Source organism: Chelonia mydas, chromosome 1, assembly GCF_015237465.2.
Source record: "Chelonia mydas isolate rCheMyd1 chromosome 1, rCheMyd1.pri.v2, whole genome shotgun sequence".
NCBI classification, from domain to species: Eukaryota; Metazoa; Chordata; order Testudines; family Cheloniidae; genus Chelonia; species Chelonia mydas.
In genome coordinates, this window is record NC_057849.1 from 162,582,121 (window position 1) to 162,600,564 (window position 18,444).

At 40.6% G+C, this 18,444-nt stretch overlaps 1 protein-coding gene and 1 long non-coding RNA gene across 8 annotated transcripts in view; one reads left to right on the forward strand and one right to left on the reverse strand.

The window, feature by feature from the left end:
- Nucleotides 1-18,444, reverse strand: part of EVA1C (eva-1 homolog C) — a 62,847-nt gene that overhangs the window by 15,213 nt on the left and 29,190 nt on the right. For all 7 annotated transcript variants that reach the window (XM_043538288.1, XM_043538285.1, XM_007070711.4 and 4 more), the window contains exons 3-5: nt 17,004-17,127; nt 13,920-14,072; nt 705-848 (exon numbers count right to left, since the gene is read on the reverse strand). In XM_043538288.1, the coding sequence (XP_043394223.1) occupies nt 705-848; nt 13,920-14,072; nt 17,004-17,127 (421 nt within the window). The remainder of the gene's footprint in view (nt 1-704; nt 849-13,919; nt 14,073-17,003; nt 17,128-18,444) is intronic.
- The window catches only part of LOC114022116, a 34,661-nt gene continuing 26,077 nt past the window's right edge, over nt 9,861-18,444 (forward strand). The window contains exons 1-2 of the long non-coding RNA XR_005226259.2: nt 9,861-9,954; nt 10,365-10,442. This is a non-coding gene — a long non-coding RNA (uncharacterized LOC114022116). The remainder of the gene's footprint in view (nt 9,955-10,364; nt 10,443-18,444) is intronic.

Below are 18,444 nucleotides of genomic sequence, written 5' to 3' on the forward strand. Positions count from 1 at the left end.
AAGCACTCTGACTTGCTGTGCTCCGGGGGGTGATTTTTCACACCCCTGAGCCAGCAAGTTAGAGTGCTATAAAATGTAAGTGTAGACAAGCCCTGAGAGAGGCAGTAGCTATGTTGGCAGGAGAAGCTCTCTGGTCAACATCACTCTGTCTACACCGGGGGTTAGATTGGTATAACTCTGTCATTCAGGGGGTGGATTTTTCACACACTTGAGCAACGTAGTTATACCAATGTAAGTCTGTAGTGTAGACCTGGCCTGAGACTTTACCCAGAGTAAGGAAATCCTCTGTAGGGGGAGGAACTTAGGTATACCCATGTGGATCATATTTCAGGATCAGAGCCTTTATACAGTGCTTTGATTATGCTGAAGTGCTTTATAAAGGCTAACACAATACAATAGTGGATTTTCTGTACTTAGCTCTGCTGTAGATGAATTATGTGGAGCACAATTTAATATCTAGTGCATTTGTCAAGCACATATTTTAATTATTGCAATTTATGTTCTGTAGATCTCTAGCTGTGTGATTGTACCTACATCTCAGGTATTTTGACATGTAGCTATAACAGGTTACAGATACTAACAGGAAGGCCAGGTTTAAGAATCCAGCTCTGGGCATGTGCGCTCATATATATATACACAACTTTGCATTATTATGCTCTGTAAGTAGAATGAGGTCTTCAAAATTATCACATATTTGCTCTTACCACATGCATAGCTGACATTAAGATATTTTTTCACTCCAGGCAGGCACGGACTTCCAAAATGGTTGTTGTTGACAATAATTTTACAGCTTTGTTTCCCATAACACCTCTTTGATAATACTTCTAAAGCTGTATAGGAGAAACAGTCTGAAAGAAAAAAATTTGAAATGTTGGTTATATACATATACTTATGTTATCAGAGACAATATCTACTACATGTGTACTTATGAACCTGAACCTGTCATCCATATTCAGTCAAAACTCCCATTGATTTCCCTGAGTAGGACTGCAAAATTAGATCTTAGGTTCATTCATTGAATATAAACCTACGTTGCTAACTTCTACATTTGCCTTGCATTTGTTAGGAAATGGGATTTGTATATTTCTGTTGCAGGTCAAAAATGTGCTCCCAGTTTCAATAACATGCCATGTGCATTAATTTTATAAAAATAAACTCATCCACCTGGATTTTACATTGAAGGTGAAATGAACTGAATAGGAAAGTTTATGTACTGTACTTACCTGCTTTAATCTACTTCAGAAAAAGCAGAATATCTTTAAATGCTATTAATTTCTCACATGCACTAAACACAAATCCAACAGGAAAAATGCATTTTTGTCTTGTTTTTTAAATACGAAACCTTCTGAAATTGCAAGTGAGGAGAAGGTCATTGTTTTCTGGAGCTCTCTGCTCCTAACCAATATTATTTCATTTCCTTTGTGGCTTTCTATGAATGATGGGTGCTTTCTTTTTGGAGTCTCCAGCTGGGGACTTTTAAGAGGTAAGAAATATATTTCACTCCTTTTGACCACAAATGTCAGACAAAGAAGGCAGCTCATTATCTTCTTCCTCTTCATTTCCATCTGGGTTGGCTAGTGCTACTTTAGAAGAAACATGCTAATGATCACAAGGAGTTAAAATAGGATTCACAATAGATTTAACACAAAGCAAAAATCAGTCACCTTTGAAAAGAAAACAGAGATTTCATATTGAGGTTTTTGACAAAAATAAAAATTCAAAATTTGAAGTCCAGAGATAGAACAAATCTGTAATGTATCGATTTAATTCTTTTAAATGCAGACCAGACTTAAGCAACTATGAGTAACTTGTAAACCTGAGTAGCTAGTCTGCGGACACTGCATTGTTTGTTTGTTTTTGGTAAATGACTTAATGACTGGTAATCTTGAGACACATATTCCCTTGAAAGCAATTCTTAGCTATAAGAAAAAGCTGGTGACTCTTAACTCCAGCACTTTTGATGCGAGTCAGAAAACTATAAGAAACAAAATACTTTAGTTTGCAAAGTCTTCTGACCACATTACATATGAAGTCTGTCATAGTGGAATTTTATAAACTCAAAGCTGACAAAGAGAAGGAAGAGTTTTGATTCAATGACTCAGCTGTTTTAGTCTCCCTTTGGTGAGCTTGAACGCTGGAAGACAGAGTAGATTAGGTGGACATTTTTAGGACTCTTTAGGCAGCAAAATAGTTTATCTTGGCAAGTAAGAAAGAAACTAAAGAACGTTCTGTAGAGGAACTATCAGATGATCCATACAGGAACTGCTCATGATAATAATATTGTTCTTGCAAGTTTAATTATATTTTCTACAACCTATCTTGCTCTGCTGTTAATTTTATTTATATGAATGGTGTCTTATATGAGGCTCAAGCCATTGGCCTGCTTATTTCATTCAAGTACAATGATATAATGAGAACATGTTTTATTTCAGTGTTTTTAGGTGTTGGTTCATGTTGCTGTTCAAGTTAATAACTCCTTTTAGTCCATATTCATGTTGACTTTGGGTTAGGCTCCTCTACCTGAGCCATTCTTGGCACATCACATAGATTGATAGGCTCTTGGCATCTAAATGTTTTGGAGGAAATTCCAGAATCTGCCTGGTTTCATGTTGGGTGGATCCATTCGAACCTTTCATGCTAATTATTTGTCCTTTTTTTTCTTTTACAGGAAGGGGTAGTTTTTCTAGGCTTTACATGCAAAGTTTTATGACTAAAGAAAACTATTTAATTGTTCCCTGTAGGCTAGCCAATGTTTAACAGCTAAACAATTCAGTTCAAAATGTTCTACAACTTCATGCATACTTTTTGTGTGTGCTTGTTATCTTTCCAGTAATTCCCCACAGCTAGAATGCTGGCAAACATGTGGTTCAGTTGGCAGGAAGTCTGTATACTTAACATTAAAGAGTACATTTTCAAGAACAGGCTCAAAATGTGCCCCTGCAATTTTGCTCATGCAAACCTCCCCAAGCAGAAATTACACAGATAAATCAAAGAGATGCCTAACCAGGTGAGCTGCATATGCTATTCTCACATTCAAATTCAGGTTTTTGAATACACAGAATAGCAGGTGCAACTTATGGGACTGGATTGAAATATCTTTGACAATTTGGCCCAAGTGAGTGAGTCCATCCTTTTCTTGATTGAAGAGCCAACTTGTAGTAGTTGGTGCCTAGTTATTCTTCTTCCGCCATGTCACACTGTATTTTGGTTGTCTCACCTATTTCCTCTCTCTCTCCACTGTCCATTCTGAGCCTTTTTCTCTCTGTGTTCTTTTTCCCTCCTGTAGATTTCTAGTAGTTTTGCCTTCTATCCTTCATTCTCGTTTTTGTTCTTTACCTCGTTTTCTCATGCTAGCCCTTTCATTCCACTCTGTCCTCCTCTTGCCTCCAAATTGCCCCACTTCGGTCTGCCATTTTTCCTCTCTCTCTCTCTGCTGCCACGGCTATATGTTCTCTCTCAGGCCTCATTTCACTGCTAAAAAAGGTATACTTTTTACCTCAGGGTAGCTAACATGTATGAGCTATCCTAAAGTAAAAGCACAGAGACTAGCCACTTTAGCTTTACTGTGCAGTGAACTAGATGAAGTCAATTCTATATCCCCAGTGGGGTAGGACCTCAACTAGTTTACCTCATGGTAAAACTAAAGTACCTTGTCTTCACTGTACATTTACTGCAGGGTTGCTCCTATCAGCATTTCTCAAACGAGGCCACTGTGGCTGCATGCAGCTACCAGCAGATTTTTTTGCGGCCTACAACAGCCTCCAAAGCCTGGGCAGAGATTGGGGGCAAAGCAACAGCCTCTCCCTGCAGCACCCAGCTGTTGCTCCGGAATAGCTGTTAGCAATGGCAGCGAGATGCACTGCCTTGGTGTTTGTGCTGGCATCGCCAGCAGGGATTGGAGCCCTGCACCGCGCAGCCTCCTCGGGGGCTCCAGGCAGCACGTCTGGAAACACGTGGGGCTGGTGTGCACAGCGCTGGCAGCGGCTATGGTGTTTGGTTGCTGGGACGCTCCCTAGGCAGCTCACCCACTCCCACCTGGCCATGGCCTGGGGAGCCTGGGATTCCACAGGCAGCCGGTGAGTTCCCGACTCACCTTCCCCAGGGTGGGCTCTTGCTGAAGGGTCACAGGAGGCAAGGACAGAGAGACGGGTTTGTCAGCCACCTGCATGAAGTGATGGCCACACTCTGAGGCCACCACAAAATTTGTTGTGGGAACCCCTGGCTCATATGCATTTGTGACCCTAGATCCCCCTTGTTTTCACACCCTACACACCTACTGCAATAATATTTGTGCAAAATATGCCTTGTGAGGTGCAATATGAAAGCTAAGAACATGCTGGTTATTAATATAATTTTACAAAGCATATGTTAACATTATATGTAAAGTTAAGAATTCCATCTGCATGATGTTACTAGAACATGTTTAAGACCAGACAGCATAGCCTAGGTAAAAGGTGATAAACTGGTCTGTCCTAGACAAAGGAATGTGGGTTTACCTCAATTTACATATTAGCAATAAACAAAGCCATTGAGCTAAACTCAAGAGAGAGAGAATGAACATAGCTTGTGCACCCCAGAGAGACGCAGGAGACTGAATCCCCAGTATGACAAAGGCATCTTTTTTGGGATATAAGGAACAGAGGGAGACTCCATCTTGATCCTTCACCTTCGGAGACAATGAAACCAAAAATTTGATCTCTGTGATGGATCCTGGCCAGTAAAAGTCTGGAAAGGAGATTGTGGGTGAGAGAAACCGTCATGAACAAAGATTATCTTGCTAGATTAAGTTTTAGTCTTCTATATAAAAAGAAAAGGAGTACTTGTGGCACCTTAGAGACTAACCAATTTATTTGAGCATAAGCTTTCGTGAGCTACAGCTGTTACCAGCAGGAGAGTGGGATGGGAGGAGGTATTTTTTCCTGCTTTATATGTATATAATAAGATCTTCTACACTTTCCACAGTATGCATCCGATGAAGTGAGCTGTAGCTCACGAAAGCTTATGCTCAAATAAATTGGTTAGTCTCTAAGGTGCCACAAGTACTCCTTTTCTTTTTGCGAATACAGACTAACACGGCTGTTACTCTGAAACCAGTCTTCTATATGTGTGTTTTCACTTTTATTTGCTTGTAACCATTTCTACCTTTCCCACTTGTACTTGGCGTCACTTAATACAAGCTCTTTTGTTAATAAACTTGTTTTGCTTTCATTATCAATCATCAGTGCTGGGTAAGTTCAGTGAGGTGTGTGCTTTCAGAAAGCTAACAGGCTGGACTGTTTTACTGTCTCTGTAAAGGCAGCAAACCCAAGGCTTTCTCTGTGAGGGTCCACTGAGAGGGACTGGTTCCTGCAGAAGGACAATTTTGGGGCAAATTTGGGGCTGGAAGGGTACTAAGGTCGGCCTGCAAGGAGTAACCAAGTTGGAAAAAGTCCAGGTGAGGCTTGTGGGCTGCTGGCAGACTGATGGGGTCAGAGTGCTGGACCAAAGCTGCCCAGCCACAAGGTACCCAGGATTACAAGGCAAACGGTGACCAAACCCCTCCCTGGCCTGTGTGAACTCCCAAATGTCACAGCGTTAGCTATCCCGAGGTAAAAAGCACACCTTTGTAAGGAGTGAAAACAAGGCCTCTCTTTCCCTGAATCGCTAGTGCTACAGGGCTCTTTGCAGTATGTCTCTTGTCACAAAGACTAGAGGGATCACCCTCATCTAGCACCACTCAAGGGAGGGGAAGAATAAGCGTAGCTTAAAGGAGGTCTGGAATAAGAGAAGTATTCCTAGGGGAGAAGGGTTAGTGGGCAATGTGCAGGTGAGTCAGTCAAAGATACATAATAAATGCAATGTATCATATTACCACATCTGTGATGGGTAGATGTATGTATAAATAAATATGTTCACTTGTTGTTCAAAGGGAAAATTTAATAAAGTCAAAAACAGTCTAAAATATATCTGCCTCATCTGACCTGTATATTATATTATATTTGAAAAATTCATTTTTATGTCCATGTTATTTAATAAGAAAAATAAATCAACTTTCCTTCAATAATGGAAAGCAGAGAATAACACACCCTTCAGATGAGAGAGATTAATTCAAGATTGTGCAACCTTATGATATTTCTGGCAACAATGCTTTAAACACAGTAGGTAGACTGTATTCTGCAAACAGGATCTGTTTTCCAGCTAAAGAGCATTACTTCAAAAAGAGTTTTTCTTTGAGGTCCCAGTTCAGCATGGAATTTAAATAAGTGCTTAACTTTAAGCATATGAGTGAATAGTCCCATGAACTCAATGGAACTAAAGTCTGTACATAAAGCTAAGCACATGTGTAAGAGTTTTACTGAACAGAGTTGAATTTAAGCATGGACTAAGGTTTGAAGGTAAGTACATACTATTCTTTTTTTCTGGAATGCCTTAATGCTTAAATTAGATATGTGCTCGCATAGGTTGCTGAACCGTTACTTAAATGTTTGAAATGAATTGCTTGTGAAAGGTGGCTGATCGATGGAGCTGGAGGCTGAAGTCTTCCATCCACAGAACACGTATGATATAGAAAGTAGCAGTATAATCGTCTCCACACTGCCAGTTTACCTCACCCTTCTCTGAAGGGAGCCTCTCTCTCGAGAGAAGACAGTTAATTCTCCAGGCCTCTCTGCTGAGATTGCCAACTAGGTGCCAACAGTGTTGGGTGGTGGGTTTTGTGAAGCGGACATTTAGCTGAGTGGAACTGAGGAATATGGGGCCTCAAAAAGGGGGTTTAATACAGCAGGAAAATATCGGCTCTGACCTCAGTTATTTAACGAATTAGAAAGTCTTGTTTCCGGAGGAAGGGCTCTTTCAGCTCGTAATTAGCTTTAGTCAGAAATGTTTTGGCATGCAAATTACACCTAGCTGCTGTAGGCATAAATCGTTCAGGATTTAATTAGTAGCAATTCTTCTGATTTCTTAAGGCTTCTCACATTTCAGCCCGTACTCTCTTTTCCCTTGCACACAAACCCTGGAATTCCATGGAATGGCCAGAGCTGGCTGAAGCAGCAATTTTAGCCAAGCCTGTGAAACAATGTTCCGTCACTCCTTACTAATTGCTGTCCAGTACTATCCCACTGCTATGCACAGAGCCGGCCTAGCAATTGTGGGGTGGGGTTAATGAGATGCTTTTTTGGGATGCACCTCAAAATTAGACCAATTTTACTTAGATTGTAAGCTTTTTGCAGGCAGGGACTGTCTTTTTTTGGTCTGTGTTTGTACAGCCCCTAGCACAATAGGTTCCTGGTTCATGACTGAGGGTGCTAAGTGCTACGATAATACAAATAATAATAATTAATACATGTGTGAATGGGAAGAGGAGGTCCTTGCCAACTTCCAACCACAGAAGTAGAGCCCAGCTGCTTGTTCCTTTCATCCCTGATCACTGGTTTTCATGACTTTATGTTTTCAAGGGTGTCTCCTCAATAAAAAAGAGCTAGTCAGGACTTGCATTTTAAATAGTGTGAAATCTCTGCTTTCAGTTTATCAAACCAGGCTGGCTCATGCTTTGCAGAGCCCAAGGTCACTCTGGGGATAGGAATTGACTGAGGGAAACAATGCAATTCTGGATCACATTAATGCTGGAAATTCAAAAAGAAGGACAATAACATGGCAATTTATTCAGGAGCATATTACATGGGGCCCAGCTTGTGCATCAGAAGACACTCAGTAATATTGTTAACTGTAGCAAATACATGGAATACATTGTGACAGGTTTCAGAGTAGCAGCCATGTTAGTCTGTATTCAAAAAAGAAAAGGTGCCACAAGTACTCCTTTTCTTTTTGGGAATACATTGTGTTCATGAAACATATTCCTGATACCTTTCAGTTTCAGATCAAAGTATGTGAGTAAACAAAGCACTAGATCGGGTTAAAAATACCACTTATGACTGAAACCATTCCTTGGATGTAAGTACAATAATGAAAGACTGATCTCTCTCTTTGCAGAGAAACCGTTTATGTGATTGTGCAGACAGCATCGGTCTCCAACAGGATTATCTCATGTTTTGGTCCTATGTTGAAGTGGACCCGAGTTCAGAATCCAGCCCTTATGGATTTAGCAAAATTTTTATCTATCTGACACACAGAAACTTGCCAGCACAAGCGTGCAGGACAGACACGTGGAGTTCCTTATTCTTTGTGGGGTGATAACAGAGTACTGATAAACTAGAATTTGTTGCTGCAAACTTCTTAAATGTTTATCACTGCACTTTGCAGAAATCAGCTACATATGTATATAGATTGGTTAAAGGGACTTCTTATTTTATTTTAAACTACAGTACCCAGAATACATTTTCAAATAGTTCAGAAATCTAAGCTTCCATTTAAAAAAAACCCAAACCAACCTAAGTTGTTAACCTTTATGGTTGCAAGGATGTGGACATTACCTGATACAACTGTGTCTGCAAGAGTCTGCAGACAACTTGAAACAAATCACTCTGAGGGATGCGATCTGCCCATCCAACTCTGGAGGTCAATTCTGAAGCCTAATGAGAAGTTTTAAATATTATCATTGTTAACTATTTTACTGCTAATCATTTAGTTGGGAATTGGTCCTGCCTTGAGCAGGGGGTTGGACTAGATGACCTCCTGAGGTCCCTTCCAACCCTGAGATTCTATGATTCTATGATTTCAGCAGAAACTTCTCCACAGTGGTTGGATGTAGCAACAGGCATTTGGGCAAGGTGCTGTGGGACACGCTATGAATAGCTGCTGGGGTGGGAAGTGAAAAAATCAATGCATTCCCCTTCTCTGCAACTTAACAAATGTCAAGTCAACTCCAGTAGCCAAAAGAGGAAGGGAAAGAGAAGATGTATCCTGTCCCCATATCAAAAGCCTCTCCTGCCTTTTGGTGGCAAATTTACATTTAATGTACTGCATGAGCCACACAAAACAGCATAGGCAATAGGAAGCTGTTTTTATATTTCTGATCTCATACATCTCTGAGAGTGCTGCAATTCAAATGCAAAATACAGCACTCTGAGATATGGTGCAGATTTGTGCTAGTCCCAAGGCCTAACCTTCATCAGCTGCCTTCAGCAAAATCAGCATCAAGATTGATTCCAGCTGCTGGAGATAGCAAACAACAGTGCTGATGCTGCAAGAAAGTTCTTTTCCTATCTCTGTCTGCTGCTAGGAGGAGGCATAAACCAAGGCACCTAGGCTAGTACAGGAGGCCATTGAAGGAAACCACTCCTTTAAATTTTTAGTCACTGGAGGAAGTAGGTGTAACCCCACAAAATCTCAAGCTGTTGTCCTCCTAGTGAAAGCCTTTATATATTAATGAAACACAATACTGCACAGCTAGCATCCACAGAGTTGAGTTGTAACCTGGGTTTACAGCAAGAGCAGTTAACCAGGTGCTCTCACCTCAGAAAGTGTGAATCCTAACTTCATAATTAAATTCAGGGGGAGAAGAGATCAAAGAGGAACTGTCTGGAAAATAAATACGTAGGAGTGTGGATTGGATTTCCTCCTCTCAGTAGTTCTGCTTGGATTGCAATGACAGTATTTTTTGAAGGGAAACATAGTGAAATACATGTATAACCAACTGAAAACAAGAAACAATATCTCTTTTAGAACTAGGGCTATGCAAACTGATTCACATAAAAGGAAAACTGGCCCCCAATTTTTGCCCATCTCTCAAACTGTTTTTGAGGTTCAAAAAGTTTGGTTAATAACTCCTCATCTCTTTCCCTCTCCAACTCCCAGCACTGAGAGGGGCGGGAGGGGATTCCAAAATGGCTGCTGCTCTCTTCCTGCCTTTGAATAACACCACTAATCTCCCTCGGGTATTGTGGAGCTCTCTCTCCCCACAACTTTCTTAATCTCTTTCCCTTTTTACAGCTTTCCCATGATTGTGGGTATGCAGCAGTTCCTGGCAGTCTCTAGACTAGGCCCTGCGCATTAAGTATTTTCCGCACTTCGTTCATGGTGAGAAATGCTACAAGAATGCTCCATGTCTATGTGTATGTAAATAATTACTTAATACATAAATTACTAGTAGATGGCACTCAAAAATAGGTTGCATGGTCCCTGGGTTTTGTAGGAGCAATAAGACTTGTGTACTGTAATTTGCTTCCCTTTACATAGCTCTGTACATCAGCTCTTGACAAGAAGTGCTTTTGAATTTGCAGCAAAACGGTTGAAGGTTTCCTTTAATACATTGAATAATCCCTGAATTGCTGGTATTTAAATGTCTAGCAATTTCCTAGATTTTGGTTGGATTAAACTGTTCATGATTTCTGGAAATTAAAAGTGTGTAGTTAATAATGGGTATAATTACAACGGTGTATGTGTATTCCTTGAGCTGCCTGCGGTGATTTGTACTTTTACTTTTTTAGGAGGTGTTCTCATCTCAGTGCACAGAGGGTTACACGTGGAAATCCCTCACACCAAGAGGACAACATACCTCTTACTATGTAAGCCGCAAGCTTTTTGACGATTATTAATGAATAAACGATTCAGGGCCAAGTTCTTCCCTTAGCAACATACACACAACGCCCACTTACCTCAGGGGGAATTGAGCACACATATCCAAGGTCATAATTAGGCCGTTAGTGCTTCAGGAAATGTATGTGTATGATCAATAAGGGAGAATAGATGTAATCTGTGTAAAAGTACATTTTAGTATCTTACCTTGAACATTTCAGCTAGGGGCTATCTATTATGCACCAACCCTTCTTTCAAGTACTTTCATGTGTTAATAAGAGTAATTTATGAATTTAGGAGTGTTTGTTGACCTGAAGCTTCCTTGCACTCTCTATGGTAACCTATGCTTTGGCACAATGCTTTATTTTCCTTTGGCTAATAAATTTTCTCTATTACATCTTGTTCCCATTCACATGTTACTAGGAATTTTAAAAAAAAGAAAAGAACAGAACATGTTAGAAAAGACAATGCTGTACACGGAAACAAACTGCTACAAACTCCCGTACTGGCTGATCCCAGTTACAGTATCTTAAAAATATCGGGCACCATGAAGGCACCTCGAGGCTTGGCAGTTCAGAGCCCTGGCATTTCTGGGCTTGCTGCATCAGTTATGAATGCAAAAAAAATTGCTTGAGCTCTGGCACCTTCTTCATTACAAGTTAAGCACTGCTTTCCTCCCTCATTTTTGAACTGACTCTACTCCTGGAACACATGAAGGGTAAGATTTTCAAAAGCACTCAGCGCTAGCTTAACTCTGCTCCTATTGAAGTCAGTGGGCCATGACCTTCAAGAGGCAGAGTTCAGCCAATGCTTCTGATGTCCCACTGAAGATGTATGGGGTATAAACACTCAGGCTTCCAGGCATAAGCCAACATCTGATTAATGGAAGCTAGGAAGAAACTTTTACTATGGGCAGGTTATTCCATAATGGCCTTCTGCAGGGTTTCTTGCACCTTCCTTTGAAGCAATTGGTGCTGGCCAATGTTGGAGACAGAATACTGGACTAGAAGGACCAGTGGTCTGACCCAATATGGCAATTCCTACATTCCCTTGTTAAAGGCATAGGAAACTAAGCTGCACTGGTAAGCATGACTTGGAGCATTCCCATCAACTCAGCTGGCCCCAAATCCTCAGAGGTCCTGACCACCTGCCATTCCTGCTCAAGTAGTGCCTTTGGAGTTGGCCCTGAGGGGGGCTCATTCCAAGAAGCAGAAGTGGCAATGGAGAATCAATAAAGGGGCTCAGCAACTCAAAGAATCAGGGCAATAACATCTCAGACTTTGGAACAAGAACAACTTTAGATCTCATTTTCATCCTTCAGGGCTGGGGAAACTAAACAATAACAGAACATTCAGCATGGCCTAGAGGATTCTTATCTTGTATTTATGTATGAGAGAGTACACTTTTTGCATCTGTTTTTAATTCTTAAAGCTTTATGTACTTTATCTGGGCCCCATTTGAATCAAGCCTCTGAAAATCAGTCAATCGGCTTTACAAGTTTAGGGAGAATTTAGAATAGTTCCATAATAGTGTCAGCTCTAAGCTGCGTCTTGTAATGAGTTACTTATCAACTCTATTCAATGGGATGCAAGGTCACCAAAACCTAGATTCTAATTAATTCAGTACCCAACACCACTGGCAGTTTGACCCAGTACTGAACAGGGGTGAAATCCTGGCTCCACTGGAATCAACTGGAGTTTTGCCATTGACTTCAGTGGGGGCAGCATTTCACCTCAGGTAATTTCTTCCCTGATGTAAACTAAAAAGTTCTCATGTCTGCACTATGAGGCAAAGAAAGTAATTGTAGGACTAAAGGTCTTAGGGCTGATCTGCACACAAACGCGTACAGAGATAACAACAGATGTCAATTAAAACTAATTTAATTATAGTGATGCAAGTCAGTGTGCAGGCACTCTTATTTTCTAATAAAAACAGCAAAAATTAATTGAGCCAAAATCATTTTGTTATCGACTTTAGCTAAATTGACTGTAGCCTTTTTTGTTCTGCCATTAGCGTAGCCACACACAGATGTGCACTGACACAACAAAATCAGTTTTAGGAAATCAATTTCATTACCTCAGTGCAAGTTTGCATGTAGACCGGGGTTCCCAGACTTTTTGCTGGCATGACACTATTTTAATGAATTATTTCCTCCCAGAATCCCAGACAGCATGGAAGATGCCATTTTGAAGAGCAAAATGGCATCCTCCACACAACATGACCTCGCTTGCACTGTCGATTTGTAGTACCACCAGAGGATCTGATCCATTTGCATAAAAATAATCATAAGCTTTTATTTGTTTTATTGGTATTGATCTTTTTACTGAGTTTTTGTATAAGCACTGAATATAATTTTCAGCTAATACACTTTTTAATAGTACATATAAAGCTAAATAGAAATATTGGCTTGCAGACAAATGGTTTTGTAGACTAATTATTGATCCCCTCTTCACGTTGTAAGTATCATATTTCTCACTCTTGGATGAAATACACCTCTGTGCAGAGGGCCAGCACGAATTCTATGCATCAGTTAAATCACACTGAACCCCTCAATACAGGGCTTCAGTGGGACTTGAGTGGTGCACAGATCTTGTGCTGGTCCTCAGAGTGAAATTCTCTCCAAACATCTTGAATGTCATCCACTGAATAGCTTTCATTTATTCAGTGGCTTGTACTCACCTTAAGCACTCACATCACTACAGTTTAAGGTTATCTAACTTAAAGGCAGCTGCAGTAATATACTTTAAATGGTCTATTTCCTGCCATGCATCAGCTGAGTTTATGCATTTGTTATTGACCGGTTATTATTTATTATTTACAGTAGCACCCACAGCTGGCCTTCTTTCTATACATTTGAAAGGGGTATAGTCACTGCCTGAAGTACTTCACAGTCTAAGGACAAATATTATTATTTATTTGTATTACAGTAGCATCTATAGGCCCCTATTATGGACCAGGACTCAGTTTTGCTAGGAGCTATACAAACACCGAACAAAGAGACGGACCATGCCCAAAAGACATTACAGTCAAAGTATAAGACAAGAGCCAACAGTGAATACAGACAGACAGGGAGCACAGGGCAAGCATAAGACAAGCATTATAAGCAGCTGTCACAGCACATTGGCTGCCTAACCATTGTCAGAAGCAGACAGAGGTTAGGGGAAAAGGGAAAGCAAACAGGGATATTTACTACAAGTTAATTAGATTCACAACAGACATCAGGAGTAGAACTTTTAAAACTATTGCTGGACCATTTTCTAGACTGCAATTATTATATCTCAGCTACACTTCTGATCTCATTTTTATTCTTCAGCCTGGACACTGTGTTTTAAAAATACTAGTTCTCATTAACAGCTGAGTCAGATGCTATTCCAAAGAACAGTGGATCTTGCATATCAACTTTTCTATCTGTTTTCTAAATTTCCACATTTCTTTTAAGAAGGCTGCATAAACACACTAAAACTTACCAAACTGAGGGGCATGGCCCACTTCCGTAGAGCAGATGTCCTTCTCATGTGCTAATCTGCCATATGTGGCAGAATAGATGTTAAGAAACTTTGACTCTTTACAGTGGAGTTTCAGTTCTTCATTTTCACACGCTGATTTGGTTTTATGTTCAGCTAAAATAGAAACCAATAACAATGTTATATTACGAGGTGGACCGTTGGACTGTTAATGGTTAATTAATGAAATGTGGCATACCTACAAGGAGGAACTCAACCAAACAGCAGAGGGGAAAGTTAACTCCTCCTAGATGGTTCCCTCATTTTAAATTAATTAAAAAATAATTTTCCCAGTCTTCTCTCCCACTGGCTCATCTTCTATGATCTGCTTTATAAAAATACTCATTAAAATAAATCTAATCTCTCTTTGCTTCTCCAGAGGACATGGCCACATTCTCCACTGCTTCACTGTTAAGTGGCTCAGCCCACACATTAATAATATAGATGGTCTGCATCACTTAGTGCCACAGCATACAGCTGAAGTGAGCGCCAAAGAATTTGAGGCACTATCGTATAAGAATGGTTCGATTTCAAATGTTGGTCTCAGCCATAACCATTTAACTCCAGTGAAGGCAATGGGTTTGCACAGATATGACTGAGCGTGGAGGTTAGCCCATTCTGTTGAACATCTTTTAAAATGAGTCATGAAAACAGGAAAAGGGGGTTACACAGCTGAAAAGGGGCGAAGGGAAACCTTATTGTTATCAGGGATGTTGACATGAAGTACTAAGATCAGACTGGAGAGAGGAAAACTTCATATCTATTCATAAAACGAACTTAATTGTTTCATCTGAAATACAAGAGACATAAATAGCTTTGATTTCCTCGGGAATAATCCAGTTCCCCACACAAGAGCAGACAGAAAGTAGTCACTTTTAAACATTCTTCGTATTGGCTCACTGATTATTAGTTGTGTAGAAGTGCAAACGGTGCTGCACAATAGGTAAGTTGTGTGAAACAAACAAAAAAAGTTCTGATCTGGGGGGCTAACAGCCTAAAACTATGTTCTGTGTTTGTACAGCACCTAGCACAATGGGATCCTGGTCCATGACTGAGGTTCCTAGAGGCAACTGCAATGCAAATAATAAAGAAACCAGAAGCTGTTATACTACAGGACAAGCCAAACCAGTTGCCTAGGATAAGAATATAATGAAGATTTTTTTGTAGCTATACCATACTAATAAAGAAAAAATAACATTCCTAAAGAGACTAAAAACTACATAAAGCTGACCTCTAAGAATCTGGAAAAGTACTTAAGCACATGCTTGAAGACAACGGGTACATCTACACAGGGATAAAAGACTCCTGGCATGGCTATGGTTGGCCCAAGTCAGCTGACTTGGGCTGTGAGGCTAAAAAGTGCTGTGTAGACATTTGGGTTCAAGCTGGAGTTTGAAGTCTAGGACCTTCCACCCTTGCAGTTTCCCAGAGCTCGGTTTCCAGTCTGAGCCCGAACAGCTACACAGCAATTCTTCAGCCCCAGTGCCGGAGTCAGCTGACCTGGGCTAGATGGAGGTTATTTATCCCTGTGTAGACAAAGGGGCTTGATATTATGCATATGCACAAGAGTTTTCCTGAATATAGGGATGTTTTCAAAAATCAGGCCTAACTAAGAATGTTAATATCATACTGAGAAATATAAATCTTATGTTGAGATAGATTAGATTGTTTGCACTCACCTTGAAACCTATTACTTAAAGTAATTCTGCAGACAGGAAACTCCATTAAATATACATTTAGGTAGCTTTTGTAAAAGTCAAATCACAAAGTCAATCATACATATGAAATATCTGTGCTACAGTAAATGAAAAATATCTAGTGACTTTAAAAAAACAAAGAAAATCCCAATCCACTGAGATCCATAAAATGAAAGAGCTTTTTAATGACATAGACTTTAATATAATATCCAGGATACATACAAATATAACAGATAGAAATCCTGGAAAGTAAGTATGCAGGCACATATTTATTTTTCTGAAGACAGGTTCACCTATTAATATCGGTGATGGGAGTCAATGTGTTGGTGCTATTTCAAAGTTAGTGATTCCTTATCTGAGCTTCCTGTCCTTGACTTTGAGGTCCTACACAATTCAGTCTCCCTTCACCTATTTGTTTCTTGTGTCACCCCGTCCCTCCCCTCTCCTGTTCCTTATTGCCAGTCTTGATGCCCTGTTTCCTTGCTCCTTTCACAATCCCCCTTGTGCTTCGATGATGCTCCCCCTATACACGGAATATCTTCTCTGTGCGGCAAAGTCACTACTCTCTGAAAATCCAAATACCTTCTTGAAGACCCATTTCCACTATACAAAAAATTAGCCAGCAAATAATGGCTCGGTGCTGGGGAGTTGGAATTCACTCTTATATTTAATAAGACAAAACTTAAAAAAAAAAAAAAAATCCAGCCTCTTGATTGTTGTTTCCCTGTTCTCCACCTTCCTATTTTTCTCTCGTATTTGTACAATGAGTGCCCATTGAGGCAATGACTGTCTCTTTACATTTGTTGTCAGAACCTACCCTCATTCGAGGTTCTACTGAAGTATAAATACTTTATCATGTATATTTATTCTTTCAGTTTTTTGTGTATATTTATTCTTACATGTTCACTGAAAAAAATCTCTGTTATGCACAATAACTGGTTATGGCTGAACTTCAAAAGATTCTGAGATTTTGTTCCAGCTATCTAGGCATTTTTTCCCACACTCATCACCATGGTATCTAGCCTTTTGGCATTTGTATGCTTTTAATACAAACCACTTTTTGTGAAAAATGGCATAATATTCCTCTCTAAAGTATGAGCTTTTCCACCTTTTTTTTTTTAACTTTGTCTTAGATTCTGACAAACTGTACAAGCAGTTACATTGGTAGCAAGCATGTGAATATTGCAGACAAGATGGAAAGCTAAGATAAAGTAGAAATACAATTTGCTATTAATCTTAAAATCTGAAAACTTCACGTAGATTTATGCAAAGCTTTCTGCACTGGCATTATAACCAAAACAAATGTAACACACACACAAAAATGAACTTGCCTGTTGTAGAAATTACTTACTAGGTTTGCATTTAAAGGAGACAAGGAGGTATTTAGTGGTTCCTGGACATAGATCAGGTCCAAAAACCCGACTATTGACAAGGAGTTGGCAGGCTCTCTGGTTCTGGCATTCATCCAGTACTTTCTAGAACAACGGGCAAAAAGGATAGTCTTGAAAACAAGATATGAAGCTATACAGCAACCAAAACTCTTAGCTGCATTTTGCTCTATACATGAAAGAAATTATTCAGTGGCACTGGTTTTTTTGGTCATAGATGCATTTAAAAAAAAAAAAAGATATATGACAGGAATAAGACCATGTCTATGCTGAGCTTTGATTGGTGGCTGAAAATCCTGGGTGAGTTCATTTGAAACACAGTTCAAACTAAGGACTTGATGCAGCAAGGTACTTAAGCACATGAGTAAACTCAATAGGGACTACTCGTGTCCTTAGAGTTAGGCACATGCTGAAATACCTTCCTCAATTAGGGCCTAAATCCATTTCAGACATAATTTGGTTAGCCGATGTAGATGTGACCAAACTACTTAAAATCTATTTTTAAAAAAGTCAGACCTTGATCAACATCAGTTTGTTTTTCTAATAATATCCTGCTATTCCTATTGTGCTGCTCCAGCAAGTAATCAGTAATTGTAAGGGTGAGAAGAGTAGAGCAGAAAGGCTTCCAACGTTATAACCATGTTGTCAACTAGAGCTGCTCTGAGCAGGGTGAAAGAACATGGTGATTGGCAGGCCAGAAGCTATTTACAGCAGCACTTACACTTTGCTTCTGCTGCTGGAGCTGTACCAGTGGTAGCGATGGTGGGAAATCTTAAGGAAAAAAGGATAGTGTAAACCAGGGATCGGCAACCTTTGGCACGCGGCCGACCAGGGAAAGCCGCTGGCAGGCTGGGATGGTTTGTTTACCTGCTGCATCCACTGATTTGGCTGATCACAGCTCCCACTGGCTGCGGTTTGCCGCTCCAGGCCAATGGGGGCTGTGGGAAGTGGCACGGTCTGAGGGATGTGCTGGCCTAGGGGAGCAGGCTCTGGGGTGGGGCTGGGGATGAGAAGTTTGGGGTGCAGGAGGGTGCTCCAGGCTGGAATCGAGGGGTTTAGAGAGCGGGAGGGGGATCAGGGCTGGGGCAGAGCGTTGGGACGTGGGGAGAGGCTCAGGGATGTGGCCCCCGACGCAGCACTCCCTGGAGCGGGGCACACCACGCGGCTCAGCCCCCGACGCAGCGCCCTGGCTGGAGGGGGGCTGAGCCACTTGGTGTGGCTCAGGGGCTGGCTTAAAAAGGCTCGCGGGCCATAGTTTGCCCACCCCTGGTCTATTTTCTAGTCAGAAGGAGCTAAATTCATCCTTGGCATAGCTCTACCAACTTCAGTGGATTTACACCAGGGATGAATTTAAACCAGGTGTTCAAATCACAACAATAGCACTAATTGACACTTCCGTTTCCA